Source organism: Myotis yumanensis, unplaced genomic scaffold (genome assembly GCF_028538775.1).
Source record: "Myotis yumanensis isolate MYYU_CA2020_CCGP unplaced genomic scaffold, mMyoYum1.0.hap1 SCAF_23, whole genome shotgun sequence".
NCBI lineage: Eukaryota > Metazoa > Chordata > Mammalia > Chiroptera > Vespertilionidae > Myotis > Myotis yumanensis.
Genome location: NW_027223774.1, coordinates 10,832,921 through 10,850,051, shown reverse-complemented (window position 1 = coordinate 10,850,051; position 17,131 = coordinate 10,832,921). Strand labels below are relative to the sequence as shown.

General features: G+C 55.6%; 1 protein-coding gene across 2 annotated transcripts in view; it reads right to left on the bottom strand.

Annotated features, from left to right (window-relative positions):
- SLC8A2 (solute carrier family 8 member A2) overlaps positions 1-17,131 on the bottom strand; it is a 34,546-nt gene that overhangs the window by 5,853 nt on the left and 11,562 nt on the right. For both annotated transcript variants that reach the window (XM_070402075.1, XM_070402076.1), the window contains exons 3-7: positions 13,978-14,639; positions 6,415-6,837; positions 1,602-1,705; positions 1,430-1,447; positions 41-165 (exon numbers count right to left, since the gene is read on the bottom strand). In XM_070402075.1, the coding sequence (XP_070258176.1) occupies positions 41-165; positions 1,430-1,447; positions 1,602-1,705; positions 6,415-6,837; positions 13,978-14,639 (1,332 nt within the window). The remainder of the gene's footprint in view (positions 1-40; positions 166-1,429; positions 1,448-1,601; positions 1,706-6,414; positions 6,838-13,977; positions 14,640-17,131) is intronic.

Below are 17,131 nucleotides of genomic sequence, written 5' to 3'. Positions count from 1 at the left end.
TCAAGCAAAACTCCACGATAGGGAGGCCCCAGAAAATCACCTTAAAGTCATACGACTCTTCAATGATGACCTCCAGCCGGCAGTTTTCCCCAAGAACCGGCTTGCCCATCTCTGCTATCCTCCGAGCCTCCTCCTCCTCCGCGGTCAGCTTCCTGTCCCCGTCCCCTGCAGCATGAGGGATGGGGGTTAGACTCCAGGGAGGCCTAGCTAATTGGGCCTGTGATGCCTTCACTGTCTGTGTCCTCTGGGAAGCCACCTGGTGACACCCCTCCAGCCTGCCCCAGCCTCCTATCTGACCATCATCTTCCCCAGCTCCCGCCCCAGCTCCCATGGCTGATCCACAAGGTTCAGTTGTTGGGCTCTGAGCTTCCTATGAGGTTCCACTGTGTGGCCTTGGGCAATGCTTTAGCCTCTCTGTGCCTCAGTGCTCATATCTATATAATGGACACAATAATAATACCTCCCTTATAAGGTAATTGCAAGAATTAAAAGAATTCATGTTAAGTGTTTAGAACAGTGCTTGGCACAGGATAGTCAGAAAAGCTACTTTCTTTATTATTATCACTGACATCATCACAACTCTTGAGGGAAGGGGACTGGTCTCTATATCGAAGCTCTGAAAACATCCTAGAGTATGACTGAGGGAGTGCAAAAAGAGGGGTGACCCAATTCAGTACAAATCTTGGACCTAGACCCCTATAGCTGGCCCTGAATTCATTTGTCGCCCTAAAATATGTTGATCCTTTTCTCCAAGCCCATCACCAACCCTAACTCTCTGAAGAAAGCCACCCACCAGGCAGCTACACTCTCAGAAAACATTGCCTGAGCAAGAAATGACTTTTGTGTTCATCTCCTGGGATTTGGGGGCCTATTTGTTACAGCAGCTTACATTACTTACCCTGACTATTACAATCTTTTGTCCAGCCTTAACCATAACCCCAAACACCAATTCTATTCTCTCACTATCTCCAAGTCACTGACCCTATAGCCTCAACTCTCACCCCAGTCTCGGACTCTGACCCTGATTTTACTCACAAATCTAAACACCAGCTTCCATCTGAACTCTAACCTTGACCAAGTCCTAATCCTGATCTCAAATCCTAAGTCCACCCCAGTCCTAATTAACCCCGAGTCTGACTCCCTCTGACCTCACCGCAGACCCAGTTTGGATTCTATGACTTACTCTCTGCCCTCTGACTTTAACTACAAACAAAACAATCTCGGCCTCTGAACCCCACGCTATAACCCCAAACTCAACTGGCCCTACCAACTCTAAGGCCAGCTCCAACCCTCACCCAAGTCTACTTGTATCTCACCTTCACCCTGCCTCAAACCTGACCGGGAAGAGCAGCTCGAGGCCCTGACCCTCCCTGACGCCCCCTCCAGGGCCCCCCCTTTCTAGTAAAGCCAGGAGGTAAACTCCACTCACCTTGATTGAGCAGCAGAGCTGGGGAGAGACAGACAGAGAGAAGGTGAGATCGCTTCCCTGGGAAGCTCAGATCCATGAGTTGGAAGGAGCACCCACAGTGGACCCCCCAAGATCCCCGCACCCTGGACCGTTCATCTCTCCCACAGCCCTCACCTCACCCCTCACCCCTCACCTGAGATCCCTCGCTTAAGCCACTGCGGCTGGCCCAGCTCGATGAAGAAATTATCCTTTTTCTCATATTCCTCGTCATCCACTATCTTCACCTGAAGAGTTTTCCTGGGCGGGCGAAGCAGGACACGGGGCATGAGGCCCCTCCCCTGAACCACCGATAACTTCCCTCTTAGCCACCCCGTTCCCTGAGCCCGGCTCCGTCCCAGGTCCCGTCACCTCAGTCAGTCCTACAACCATCCTCAGAGGAAGGCCCTCTCTTTCTCTTATTATCCCCACGTGACAGACACAAGCCCAGAAACAGCCCAGGAAGCTGACACTTATTAGAGAGCGTCCGTCCCTAAGGATTCCGATACGACCCAAGTTACATCCGGTGCTTCCTCTGCTCGGGGCATTCAGGCAGTTCCCCTCTCAGCCGGGATCAGGGCCAGAGTCCGAGTGGCCCGCAAGGCCCCGTGCCATGTGGCCCTTGTTCCCTTCCTGGCCTCGCTCCCCCTCCCCTTGCTCACTCACCCCAGCTACACTGGCCTCCTCCCTCACTGTCCCTGGAACAACCAGCCTGTGCATGCCTCAGGGCCTTTCCATGGCTGTTCCTCCCACCGAGAACACTGTTCCTCCAGGCTCATGCCCTCACTCCTCTAGTCCTCAAACTCCACCTTTTTCTTTTCTTTAAAAAAAATTTTTTTTTATTGATTTCAGAGGGGAAAGGGAGAGAGAGAGAGAGAGAGAGAGAGAGAGAGAAACATCAATGATGAGAGAGAATCATTGATTGGCAGCCTCCTGCACACCCCACAATGGGGATAGAGCCCGCAACCAGGCATGTGCCCTGACCGGGAATCGAACCGTGACCTCCTTGTGTTCATAGGTCAACGCTCAACCACTGAGCCATGCGGGCGAGGCTCCACCTTCTTTTTCAATGAGGCCCATTCCCACCACCTCCTTTAATACTGAAATCCGCCCCTGCCCGCCCCCCAGCATCCCTAATGCCTTCTGGGTTCTGTCATCTTTGTTCTAACACAGATCTAGTGTGTACATTTATTTTGTTTATTCTTTGCCATCTGCCTCCGGGCATTAAAAGGCAACTAGCACCAGGGCCGTGACCTGTGTTCATTTACGTTCTCTGCTGACTCCCCAGTGCCTAGGACAGGGCACCTTCCACAAACCTCCGTTAACTCGAACCCTTCAGCCCAAGAGACCACCAGCTCCCTGCCCTCTGTCCTGTACACACCTGGAAGGCTAATCGAGTGCTAATCGACTTCCTCGGCATCCCCGCTGCTATGGTAACCGGGGTGTGGCAGGGGAGGAACAGACAGGGTTATCCCTCCCCTCCAGGCACACAACCCACCCCTCCGTCACAAAGACCCACAACCCCAGAAGGCGCACACGCTGCCACCGGCAGGCAGCGCTTTCGGCGGCAGGAACCACAAGGCCCAGCCCCAGAACCAGGCACACAAACACCGGCCCACACAGTCACCCAGAGAGGAAGCACAGCCAATCACACCGCCCCCATCCGCACACCATCTCGCCCGCAGCCATTCCCTGTGCAAGTGGCGAAGTCGCGGGGACCAGATGCCCGCGAACATGACGCCCCCGCCACAGCCTCGGCGACAGGGCCAACCTACAGACCCCTGGTGTTACCAGGCAGCCTCTCCTCCCGCAGATCTCGCTCTTTATGCCTTTTGGTTCTGTTTATTCCCTTCAATGCCTCTCTCTCTCTCTCTCTCTCTCTCTCTCTTTGCATCTCGGCATCTCTTTCAATCTCCCTGTCTCTCTGCCCATCTCTCAGCCTCTCTCTGTCTCTACCTCTCTGTCTCTACCTCTCCGTCTCTCTGTCCCTGTCTCTGGCTGTGACCCTCTCTGCCTCAGTTTCTCCCCAGCTCTCTGCCTTTCTTTATCTGTTCTCTGTCTGGCTCTCAGTGTTCAGAGTGGAACAGCCACGTCAACACAACTTAAGCAAAAGGGTCTCAACAGGCCCATCTCAACACACAACAGACCCATCTCAACACACAAATGCACAAGTCACAGTGACACCCATGCAAAGACAGACACACACAAAGCGGTCATGTGGGGACGTACGCCCACCGCCACCCTCTCCTGCTCTCAGCATATTTTAACTTTTCTGTGGGTGCAAAGAATCGCCGGCCCCCACCTCAGGCGTGGGCGGGGAGCTGTCCGTGGTGCTGAAGTGCCTTGGCAGGGAGCAGGATCGGCTGAGACACGCTCCTCACACACCCTGACCCACGCAGAGAGCTGCTGACAGGGTGACCCGCTGACAGGGTCACACACACACACACACACACACACACCCACTCTCTCACAGACATGCCACGATCCACCGACATGCAGTGACTGACACGCAGTGACACATACACCAACTGGCGCCCTGACAGGCATGGCCTCAGGGGACCCAGGGGGAGACACCCAACTGGTAGGGACAGCAGGAGGGACTAGAGCGAGACAAGGGCAGGGCTTGCTGAGGTCAAGGAAGAAGCCTTCCCCGAGCCTGACTCTCCATCACCCTCGCGCCTGCCCTCCTGTGTCCTGGGAAGCCCCCTCTCCTGCCCACTGTGGCCTCTGACCTCAGACCCAGTCCCTTCTCGTGCTGCTTCCTGTTGCCTCTCGCTGCCGCTGCCCGACCGCTTTTTTTCTCTGTTGCTTCCCCAGGCCCTCTCCTGCCCCGAGTCCCTCTGAGGCTCCCGTTCAGAATCTCTCTCATCTCCCCTTAATCTCTCTCCCTTCAGTCTTCCTTCATCTCAGTCCCTCAATCTCTCCCTCTCCCTGTCCTTTTTAAAACAAATGTTTTTATTGATTGGAGAGAGAGGAAGGGAGAGGAAGAGGGAGAGAGAGAGAGAGAGAGAGAGAGAGAGAGAGAGAGAGAGAGAGAGAGATGTTGATCAGATAGCCTTCCGCACCAGGAATCGGGAACCGAACCCCTGGGAATTGAACCGGCGACCTTTCGGCGCTCGGGACAACGCTCAACCAACTGAGCCACGCTGGCCAGGGCTCCTCGGCCTCTCTTGCTGTATCTCTGTCTCTCCGTTTCCTTCTCTTTGTCTCTAAGTTTCTGTCTCTCTCATGCTCTCTGTGTCTCTTTTCTGTCTGCTTCTCTCTCTCTCTCTGACTCTTTTACCCTGGCTCTGCCTCTCCCTATCTCTCTCTTTCTCCAGGTCTCCTCTGTCTCTGTGTCTGTCTGTCTGTCTCTTCTTGCATCCTCTCCCCTCCACGGATGGAGCTCTGAGCCCCCAACCCAAGTTCTCAACCCCAGCCAGACAGAGCGAACGATGGAGAGGTATGGAGAGAATTCATTACTGAAATATAACCCGGCCAGAGAGCTGGAGACAGAGATCGAGAGATGAACAGAGACCCGGGGGGAGACTGCGGGAGAGGGAGGCGGCAGAGACGCACAGGGGAGAGAGGGGGAGCGGTGAGAAGCTGGGTGGAGGCCAAGGCACAGAGGTGGGAGGAGGAGGGGGAAGGAGCGCGGTGGGGGCTCTGCTCGGTGGGAGGAGCAGCGTGGGCGGCAGGAGGAGGGAGACAGACGGGCGTGCGGGGGCGGCGGAAGGGAGCGGGCGAAGGGGGACAGGCGCGCGCAGCATCCCCGGCAGGCGGGTGGGGGAGGTGAGGCTGCAGGCACCCCCGGGAGACTCGGGCATCTGTGTCAGGCCGTGGCCGGGTGTCTGGGCGTCATAGCAGCCCTGTTCCAACGTGCCTGTCTGTGACATTTTGTGTCTGTATGTTGCCTGTGCGTGTGTGTGTGTGTGTGTGTAAGTGTGTGTGTGTGTAAGTGTGTGTTGGTTGTGTCTGTGTGTCTACAGATGTCTGTCTGCCTGTGCACCCAGCCCCACTCCCCAGACTCCACGCCACCTTCCCAGGTGCCCAGCCCCCCAGTTTCCCAGGCCCTGCCGCCCCTTCCCAGGTCCCCATATTGCTATTCAGTCTTTTCCCAAAGCGTTGCCCACATTTCACTCAGTCCAGTGGTTCTCAACCTTCCTAATGCCGCGACCCTTTAATACAGTTCCTCATGTTGTGGTGACCCCCAGCCATAACATTATTTTCGTTGCTACCTCATAACTGTAATGTTGCTACTGTTATGAATCGTCATGTAAATATCTGATACGCAGGATGTATTTTCATTGTTCGAGACCCACAGGTTGAGAACCGCTGCTTCCATCTCTCATTTCTCCAGGTTCCACCTGCTCCCCACAAGCCCCGCCCCATCTCCTTATGCCCCGCCCTCTCCCGCGGCCCAGGTCTATTTCCTCTTGTCCCTACCCAGACTCCACCCATGCCGTAGGGTAGGCCCTGTCTCCATTCCACAGACTCGCCCTCCACTCCGTCCTCTTCCCACCTCCGCAGGACCCTCCCCTCGTCTCCGCAGGCCACACTCCATCTCCACCAACTACCGATGAAGTCTCCACACTCCTCTGCCCAGGCCCTTCTCCTCCTCTTCCCTGACCCTTCCCCCGAGTCCCAGCTTCTCCCCAAACAACCAGTTTCTCCCAGGCCCCACCCACGCCCCTTCCTATCGTCTTGGCCACACCCCATCACTGCTGTCTCCTCCCTCCTCTCTCCTGACACGGCCCCTCTCTGTTCCCTGTCCATCTACCCTGACCTTCCATTTCACCAGCGCGGACCTACCCAGGCCGCACCCACAACCAGACCACGCCCATTCCCACCACCACGCCCCGCCCACGAGCAGACCCACCCGCTCATTCCCCCTTCCTGGGCATGGCCCCGCCCCCTCCAGCAGGCCCCGCCCCCTCCCTCGGCCCGGGGGTCGGGGTGGGTGTGGAGGGGGGGGGACCCTGCGCTCTCACATGGTCTCGTCGTCGCCGAACTCGAGCTCCCCGCACGCGTCCTCGTAGTGCACGCCGCCGCCGCGCGCCGTGCCGTCCACCGTGCGGTAGGGGAGGCGCACGGTGCCGCGCGCGCCCGAGCTGCGCACCACGCGCACGTCCACGGTGCCCATGCACTCGCTCACGTGCAGCAGGCGGTCCTGGAAGGAGAAGATGCCCGCGTGGTCGTCGTCCAGGATGGTGACGGTGGCCAGCAGCGGCGCCACCAGCCGCCCTTTGGGCCGCCCGCCGCCGTCGGGCTCGAACATGCCCTGCGCGTCGCCCACGCGCAGGTTCAGCAGCCGCACGAAGAAGTGCTCGTCCTCCTCGAAGATGTCGTCGTCGATGATGCCGATGCGCAGCTCCTTCAGCGTCTCGCCCGGCTTGAACACCAGCGTGCCCTCGCTGCAGCGGAGGGGCGGGGGAGAGAGGGGTGAAGGGCAGTTGGTCAACAACGGGGGGCGAAGGCAGTCAGGGCAGGCTTCCCGGAGGAGGGGGCAGTGCCGCGGGACAGCTCTCGGGTATGAGAGTGGACAGGCATTAAACAAATAATACGGAGGGGGAATCAGGTGGGCTCCCGGCGGGGAGGGGATGCGAGGGGGGGGGGGAGGGAACAGGGCAGAGTTGGCCCAGCCTGATACAGATAATGATGACTGTGAGATCAGGGCGGGCTTCCTGGAGGAGGCTTCTGTGGGCAGGAGTTCGCCAGGCAGAGGGAACAGCACATGCAAAGTCCCCAGGTGGAGAGAGAATCTGGAGGGTCCCATAGTCATCAGTCTCAAACCTTCATGGGCACACAAATCATGTGGGGGTCCTGTTAAAATGCAGGTTCTGCTTCCGTAGCTGCAGGTTTCAAAAACTCTGCATTTCTAATGAGCTCCCAGGGGCTGCAGACAGTCCCCGTAAATGGACCGCCCTTGGAGTAGAAGCGCTGCAGGGCCCAGGACTGGCCTTGTCACGCTTCTGACAAACCCTTCTGTGTTCCCGGGACCCCCAAGAGAAAGACCACATTCCTGAACTTGGCATCATTCGTTCATTCATTCATTCAACAAACACCCCCTGAGCACCTGCTCTGCCCTGTGCTGGGCACTGCTGGGAACACAGCAGGGAACACACTGTCTTCACAGAGCGCACAGCCTCATGGCAGAGCCGTATCACAGTGACAATTACACATTTAACGATTTAATTGCGGTTGCTTCGTTCAACCGATATTTATTGGGCGCCTGCTGTGTGCCAGGCGCTGTTCTAAGTGCTGGGGAAACAGCAGTAAAACCAGAGCAGCGGAGAGCTGTAGTGCAGGAGATGAATAACAAACATGTCAGGTGGCGATGGTGCCATGGAGAAAATAGAGGGAGAGGGTGGGGAGCGAGGAGGGGGTGCCGTGTCAGGGTGCTCGGGAAAAGCCTTGAGGAGCGCGCATCTGAGCAGAGACCCGAGGAGGGAGCCAGGTGGAGGAGATCTGGAGAAGAGTATTCGTGTTAAAGGGGACAGCCCATGCAAATGTCCTGAGGCAGCAGCGGCCTGGAGTGTTAGAGGCCAGTGTGGCTGCAGTGGAGGGAGCAGAGGGGAGAGGGGGGAGATGACGTCACAGGGGGAACAGGAGCAGGGGGCGTAGGCCTTGGTGCGCCACGATGAGGGCTGTGGGCATTAGTCCAAGTGAGATGGAAACGGCGGGAGGCCTCTGAGCAGCGGAGGGAGGTGGGCTGGCTTACGTTTAAACATGTCGCTGAAGGGCACACAGGATGCTCTACAGTGGGGTGGGGGAGGGAGCGAGGCAGTGACATTAGATTAATTAGGGGGGGCTGTGAGGGGACAGGGAATGAGTGGGCTCTTCCTGGTAGAGCCCCTTCCCACAACCACATGACTCTGTGGTGTCAATTCATCTATAAAATCTTTAATTTTCCCTCCCACCCCTCCCACCATGCACCTCAGGGACTCGGCTCCGGTTCTGAAATGCACTATATGATCGATAAGTGTTCACTATCGTTAATTACCACTTTCAGAAGAAAGGGGTCCTGGGTTCCAGTTCTCCCAGGGAAGCCCAGCCCTATGGGAGGGGCAGAGGGACTCCAAGGTTCTGGCAAAGCAGTAGAACCAGATGACAAGACGCCGAGTGGAGGAACGGGGACGCCGTTGCCAAAGCCCACGGGCCCACAAGGGCGCTGTCCATGGTGGCTGCGACGCCCAGCCAGGTGGGCCAACCTGCGCCCAGCAGGGCCGGGCCCCGTGCCCGCTGTGAGAACTTAGCAGTTAGGATGCTGCAGCTCTCTGAGCCTCAGTTTCCTTGTCTGTAAAATGCAGCTAATAATAGTCTCTACCTCATGGTGTTGTTATAAGAATTGAGTTAGCCCAGCGGGCGTGGTCCAGTGGTTGAGCGTCAACCTATAAACCAGGAGATCACAGTTTAATTTCCAAAAGGGCACATGCCTAGGTTGCAGGCTCGATCCCCAGTAGGGGGCGTGCAGGAAGCAGCCAGTCAGTGATTCTCTCTCATCATTGATGTTTCTATCTCTCTCTCCCTCTCTCTTCCTCTCTGAAATCAATAAAAATATGTCTTTTTTTAAAAAGAGAATTGCGTTAATACAGGAAAAGCACTCAACAAAAGCTAGCTAGTGATACTTACATATTAATATTAGAATCTCAGGATCCTAAAGTTGTGGGGGTTTGAAACGTAAACTTATCAACAAACAAGAGCTGGTAAGGATGTGGAGAAAAGGGAACCCTCAACTGTTGGTGGGAATGCAAATTGGTGCAGCCGCCATGGAAAACAGTGTGGAGATTCCTCAAAAGGTTAAAAAAAAATAGAACCACCTTATGACCCAGCAATTTCACATCTGGGTATTTATTTAAAGAAATCCAAAGCACTAGTGTGAAAGCCATATACATCTCTATGTTCATTGCAGTGGTATTTTCAACTAGAGGCCTGGTGCATGAAATTTGTGCACTGGTGGGGCAGGGGGAGAGTCCCTCAGCCTGGCCTGTGCCCTCTCACAGTCTGGGAGCCCTAGTCCCACACCCTTAACACTGCCATGGAGGCGGGAGAGGCTCCCACCACCGCCGCTGCACTAGCCAACCATGAGCCCATCTTCTGGCTGAGTGGGGCTCCCCCTGTGGGAGTGCGCACTGACCACCAGGGGGCAGCTCCGGCATTGAGCATCTGCCCCCTGGTGGTCAGTGTGCATCATAGCGACCGGTCGTTCTGCCGTTGGGCTGAAACCGGCTCTCCGACATCCCCCAAGGGGTCCCGGATTGTGAGAGGATGCAACCCAGGCCGAGGGACCCCACTGGTGCACTATCGGGCCAGGGAAGGATGCAGGAGGTTGGCCAGCAGGGGAGGGACCAGGGGAGGGCTTCAGGGCATGTCCGGCCCATCTCGCTCAGTCCTGATTGGCTGGACCCCAGCAGCAAGCTAACCTACTGGTCAGAGCATCTGCCCCCTGGTGGTCAATGCACGTCATAGTGAGCGGTTGAGTGGCCTTAGCATATCATTAGCATATTATCCTTTGATTGGTTGAATGTCCAACTGAACGACCGGACACTTAGCATATTAGGCTTTTATTATATAGGCTAGCCAAGATATGGAAGCAACCTGGATGTCCATTAATAGATGAGTGGATAAAGGAAATATGGTACATATACACAATGGAATATTACTCATCCATAAAAAAATAGTGAAATCTTACCATTTGTGGCAAGATGGAGGAACCCAAAGGGTATTATGCTGAGTGAAATAAGTCAGTCAGAGAAAGACAAATACCATAAGATTTCCCTTATATGTGGAATCTAAAAAACAAAGTAAATGAACAAACAAGACAGAAACAGACTCATAAGTACAGAGAACAGACTACTGGTTGCCAGATGGGAGGGGAGTGGGTGTCTGGGAGAAATAGGTGAAGGGAGTAAGAAGTACAAATCAGTAGCTACAAAACAGTCATGGGGATGTGAAGTACAGCATAAGGAATAGAGTCAATAATATTTTAATAACTATGTATGGTGCCAGGTGGGTACTCGACTTATTGGGGGATCATTGTGTAAGTTTTATAAATGTCTAACTACTGTGTTGTACACCTGAAACTAACAGAATATTGAATGTCAACTGTAATTGAAAAAATTAAAATGAAAAAAAGAAATGGGTTAACCCAACCCGTGTGGCTCAGTGGTTGAGTGTCAACCTATGAACCAAGAGGTCACGGTTTGAGTCCGGGTCAGGGCACACGCCCGGGTTGCGGGCTCGATCCCCAGTAGGGGGCGGGCAGGAGGCAGCCGATCAAAAATTCTCTCTCTTCAATGTTTCTATCTCTCTCTCCCTCTCCTTCCTCTCTGAAATCAATAAAAAATATTTTTTAAAATATATTTTATTCATTTTTTACAGGGAGGAAAGGAGAGAGATAGAGAGTTAGAAACATCGATGAAAGAGAAACATCAATCAGCCGCCTCCTGCACATCTCCTACTGGGGATGTGCCCACAACCAAGGTACATGCCCTTGACCAGAATCAAACCTGGGACCTTGCAGTCCGCAGGCCGACACTCTATCCAATGAGCCAAACCAGTCAGGGCAAAAAATATTTTTAAAAATAAATGTAAACTTCAAGGGATAGTAGAATGTGGTGATTTTAGCACCATCATTTTTTTAAGGTGCGTGTTTTTTTAAATTTAACTTTACTGTTGAAAGTCTTTAGCACCATCTTTACAAAGGGCTGAGGTGGACTCACCAGTAAGGGGACAAGTGGGTGTCGTGCCTCCTGGGCAATGAGGAGGACACGGCATCACTTCCCCGGGCCCCGCCTGAATCTGACCACGAGGAAACGGACAAGCCCAAGCTCAGGACTGTCCCAGTAACTGGCCTGTCCTCTTCCAAAGTGTCGGGGTCATGAAAGCCACGGGAAGGCTCCGGGACTGATCCAGAGTGAAGCGGACAAAGAGACACGACGATCAGACACAATGCGTGGTTCTGGGATGGATGGGAAGAGAGGGAGGGGGAAACGCAGCCATCAGGGATGTTCCGGGGGTAGCTGGGGCAATGCACACATGGGCTGCACATCGCGTAATAACATCGATTCGGTATCGAGTGTCCTGAGTGTGGTAGCCCTTGGTGATTACGCAGGAGAATGTTGTTATTCTCAGAGAGGCACGCTCGGGTGTTTATGGGCGCAGGGCCGTGCTGCCTGCCGCTCACACGGAGCGCCACGATTATTCATATAAAACACTAAAGCCAGAGAGGAAGGCACGGACAAAGCATGAGCGGTTCGTGGATCTGCGTGGGGGACTGGCTGCTGCGTGAGGGCGGGACCAACGATCTGTGACGAGTTCAGGGAGAGGGTGGCGGGGAGGGGTGGCGGATGGTGAGCGGAGGGACTGGTGCACAGCTCAGCCACCAACACGCTCTCCCATTCTCTGCCTTAGTTTTCCTCACGGCTCTTGCCCCTTCCCGGCATTTGTATGTGTTCAGCGTGTACGTCCTGGTGGCCTGTCTCTCCCTAGTGGCCTGTGAGGACGTTGACTGTTTGGGCAGGATTTTATGTGTTTCATTTGCTGCTGTCTCCACTGCCCAGGCCCATTGCTGACCCAGCAGACACTCGGTAAGTGCTATTATTTTAGGAAACCATGGGAGACTTGCAGGCCAGTTAACTACAGTAGCTATCCTGTAAAGCTACAATTCTTGAAAGAGTGTGGTACAGACAGAACTACAAATAGATAGAGAATTTTGTGGGCCACACGAGGGCAGCGAAGTTGTCTTGCTGGCATTTGTACATTGAGCCACTAAAGAAAGCGCCTGGCACACAGTAGGTGCTCAGCAGGAACTGCTTGAATGAGGGACGATCACAGGTGTGTTCAAAAGGGTGTGAGGACAGGGCAGCGAGGCTCAGTAGGGCGCAAGGGGTGGGTTGCTTTATGGTGGAGCCAAAGGCCTGGGGACAATTGGGGCACCGTCGCCTTCCTCTTATCTTACTTAATGTTCCCACGCAGTACTTACATCACCTGATGGTGTTTTTTAATTATTATTAATGTTTTTAAATTGATTTCAGAGAGGAAGGGAGAGGGAGAGAGAGATAGAAACATCAATGATGCGAGAGAATCATTGATCGGCTGCCTCCTGCACCCCTCCCCCCCCCCCCCCACGGGGACTGAGCCTGCAACCTAGGCATGTGCCCTTGACTGGAGTCGAACCCGGGACCTTTCAGTCCACAGGCCGACGCTCTATCCACTGAGCCAAACCGGCTAGGGCGGTGGGGTTTTTTAAAAATATTTTTTAATTGATTTCAGAGAGGAAGGGAGAGGGAGAGAGAGATAGAAACATCAATGATGCGAGAGAATCATTGATCGGCTGCCTCCTGCACGCCCCCCACGGGGACTGAGCCTGCAACCCAGGCATGTGCCCTTGACCGGAGTCGAACCCAGGACCGTTCAGTCTGCAGGCCGACGCTCTATCCGCTGAGCCAAACCGGCTAGGGCTCACCTGATGCTTTCACATAGTTTAATAGTTTGCAGCCTTACTGTAGCCGGACGGTAGTGACCTTAGATGCCGTGTTCACCATGATATACCCATGGCATATAGTAGGCACTCAATAAACGCTTTTATTTTAGTCATGGTGTCCGTGGGGTGCTTGTTCTACCAGGTAACCATACAGGTAACAGTGTGGTGCCAAGCACAGGAGCCCACAGGTACGTAATGAACATGGGAGGGGCAGCCCTGGTCAGTGGGCACTCACGTTCTCTTGTGTGTGCTGAACGCCTGGGACAGTGTGCTGCAAACTAGGCTCTCAACACCGAATGAATGGCCTGACCGGCCTGGCTCAGTGATTGAGCCCCGACCTGGCAACCAGGGGGTCATGGTTCGATTCCGGGTCAAGGCACATGCCCGGGTTTGGGGCTCGAGCCCCAGTAGGGGGCGTGCAGGAGGCCGCCGAGCGATGATTCTCTCTCATCATTGATGTTTCTATCTCTCTCTCCCTCTCCCTCTGAAATCAATAAAAATACAGTGGGGCCTTGACTTACGAGTTTAATTCGTTCCGAGACCGAGCTCGTTAAGGAGCTCGTTAACTCAAATTACTCTATCAACTCAATGCAAAAAATCGGCCGAGAGACAGCTGGTATCTCAAAAAACTCGTTAGTCGGGACACTCGTAAGTCAAGGCCTCACTGTATATATATATTTTTTAATATATTTCTTTATTGATTTCAGAAAGGAAGGGGGAGGGAGGGAGAGATGGAAACATCAATGATGAGAGAGAATCATGGATCGGCTGCCTCCCACAGGGCCCCTACTGGGGATCCAGCCCGAAACCCGGGCATGTGTCCTTGGCCGGAATTGAACCTGGGACCCTTCAGTCCGCAGGCCAACGCTCTATCCACTGAGCCAAACCGGCTAGGACCCCACTGTACATTTAAAATTTAAAAAAGGAGCGAACGAATGAACGAATCCTGCAGGTCTGCCCATTAGCAGAGCGAGGATGGGCGCGGAGGCAGCCAGGAGACCCAGGAGACCCGGGAGCCCGGAGGCCCCGCGCACAGCCAGCCTCCCTGCCTCCCGCCCCCCGGACCCACCTGTACTCGTAGTCGGAGCCCGCCTTGGCCGAGCCGTCCTCCGTGCGGTAGTCCACGTAGAAGGTGCTGTTGCCCTCGCCGCCCTGGCAGGTGACGGCCAGCAGCACGGAGCCGCAGTTCTCCAGGCAGTGGTACAGGCTGGGCTCGAAGAAGATGCGGCTGGCGCCGTCGTCCTCCTCCTCCGCGGGGCCCTCGGCGGGGCCGGCCCGGCGCGAGGCGTCCGCGTGGCGCCGCAGCACGTTGCCCGCGCCCGTCATCATGCGCGTGGCCTGGATGCGGTAGAAGGCGCGGCTCTTCTGCTGGTGCAGCAGCGCGTAGTAGTTGGCGATGCCCACCAGCTGGTCCAGGTCCTTGTCCGGGTGCTTCTGCTTCAGGTCCTTGAGGATCTGGATGACCTCGCGGCGGCTGGCGTCCAGCTCGCGGGCCTCGGCGGGGCCCGGGCCCAGGCCGCCCGCCTCGCCCGGCCCCTCGGCGCCCACGAACGTGCCGTCCAGCTCGATGCTCTTGGGCGGGTCGCCCTCGGCGCCGATGATGATGCCGCTGCGCGGGTCGGTGCGGTAGCGCTTGTACACGTACTTGTAGAAGAGCAGCCGCTTGTCCGCCATCCAGGCGAACACCACGCACACCGGGAAGAAGATGAGGGTCAGCAGCGCCTCCCACACCTGCGGGCGGGCGGGTGGGAGGGCGGCCGAGGGTCAGCGCCGCCGCCAGGGGGCGCGCTCCGCCCCCCGCGGCTCTCAGTCCGCCTCCCGCGTCTGGGACCCAACACTCCGCAGGTGGTCCCTGTCCCACATCTCCCCATCTCCCCATCTCTCCATCTCCCCATCTCCCCATCACCCCATCTCCCCATCTCCCCATCACCCCATCTCCCCATCTCTCCATCTCCCCATCTCCCCATCTCTCCATCTCCCCATCTCCCCATCACCCCATCTCCCCATCACCCCATCTCCCCATCTCTCCATCTCCCCATCTCTCCATCTCTCCATCTCCCCATCTCCCCATCTCCCCATCTCTCCATCTCTCCATCTCCCCATCACCCCATCTCCCCATCTCCCCATCGCCCCATCTCCCCATCTCTCCATCTCCCCATCTCCCCATCTCTCCATCTCTCCATCTCCCCATCTCCCCATCACCCCATCTCCCCATCACCCCATCTCCCCATCTCCCCATCTCTCCATCTCCCCATCTCCCCATCTCTCCATCTCCCCATCTCCCCATCTCTCCATCTCCCCATCTCTCCATCTCCCCATCACCCCATCTCTCCATCTCCCCATCTCCCCATCTCTCCATCTCCCCATCTCTCCATCTCCCCATCACCCCATCTCCCCATCTCTCCATCTCCCCATCTCCCCATCTCTCCATCTCCCCATCACCCCATCTCCCCATCTCTCCATCTCCCCATCTCCCCATCTCTCCATCTCCCCATCTCCCCATCTCCCCATCACCCCATCTCCCCATCTCTCCATCTCCCCATCTCCCCATCTCCCCATCACCCCATCTCCCCATCTCTCCATCTCCCCATCTCCCCATCTCCCCATCACCCCATCTCCCCATCTCTCCATCTCCCCATCTCTCCATCTCCCCATCACCCCATCTCCCCATCTCTCCATCTCCCCATCTCCCCATCTCTCCATCTCCCCATCACCCCATCTCCCCATCTCCCCATCCCTCCCATCTCCCCATCTCCCCATCTCTCCCATCTCCCCATCTCCCACTCCCGTCTCTGTTCAGCTCTTGTCTCTGTTCCTCTCTGTCTCTGTCTCCATCTCTCTGTGTTGGTCTCTGTCTCAGCCTTGTGTCTGTTGGTTTTTTGTTTTCTACCTTTTCCTCCTCCTCCTCCTCCTCCTCCTCCTCCTCCTCCTCCTCCTCCTCCTTTTCCTCCTCCTCCTCCTCCTCCTCCTCCTTTTCCTCCTCCTCCTCCTCCTCCTCCTCCTCCTCCTCCTTCTCCTCTCCTTTAAAAAAAAAATTCCCACCGAGGATATGTTTATTGGTTTTAGAGAGGAGGAGGGAGAGAGGGAGAGAGGGAAAGAGAGATCGGTTGCCTCCCACACACACCCTGACTGGGAATCAAACCCACAACCTACATACATGCCGACCTGGAATCAAACCCGCGATATTGTGGTGTATGGGCCAAGGCCCCAACCAACTGAGCCACCCTCAGGGTCTGCCTATCTTGCTGCCTCCTGACTCATCTCCATCTCCTTTTGTATATTTTGTGGATTTCGATCTCCTTCCCTTGTGAGATGCTTGGAAGTCTGTCGCTCTCTCACTGTCTCTCTCCTGGTCGCCTCATTCACCCCCTTTTCTCACGCTCAGGATCATGCCCAGGAGCCAGATACTCTCCGCCACCACCAAGGCAGCCCCCTCCCCGCAGTCCCAGCTCCATGGGCTCGGCCCACCTCCCCCCCAGACTCCACTCCCCCCCACCCTGAATGCGGCCTGGCCAGGCACCTTTCTCAGAACGGGGCCCTTGGGGACAGGGTGATTCTAAAAGAGGCTCAGCCTGGCTCCTCCGCAGCCTCATGAAACCAGTTCCCATGTTTACATGCTGCCTCCCCAGAGAGCCCGGCCATGCCCAGCTCCGATCCCCGGACGTCTGGCCCAGCCTCTTGTCCACGAGGTGGGCACATCCCCAAGACTGAGGGAGTTAAGCACCGGGGCACGCAGCATGGTCGGTTCCTGGTGTGGAAAATACTCAAAATGCGAAATTACTATTATCATTATCATCACTAGTATTATTCTCTGGGCTCATTGCAAAAGCATCCACTAACACATGACAGTTCACCCTGAAAATATGCGCGAAAAGCCTCAAATGGAGCCCAGCCGGCCGGCGAGGCTCAGTGATCCAGCGCTGACCTCTAAACCAGGAGGTCACGGTTCAATCCCCGGTCAGGGCACATGCCCGGGTTGTGGGCTCGATTCCCAGTGAGGGGCGTGCAGGAGGCGGCCGATTAAAGATTCTCTCTCATCATTGAGGTTTCTATCTCTCTCCCTCTCCCTTCCTCTCTGAAATCAATAAAAAAATATTTTTAAAAAAGACTCAAATGTTACCTTCCTCGTTAAAGATAAGGAAGAAAAGCTGTTGCTCAGTGGTTAGAGCACCAGCCCAGGGACTGAAGGGTCGTGGGTTCAATTCTGGTCAAGGGCACATGCT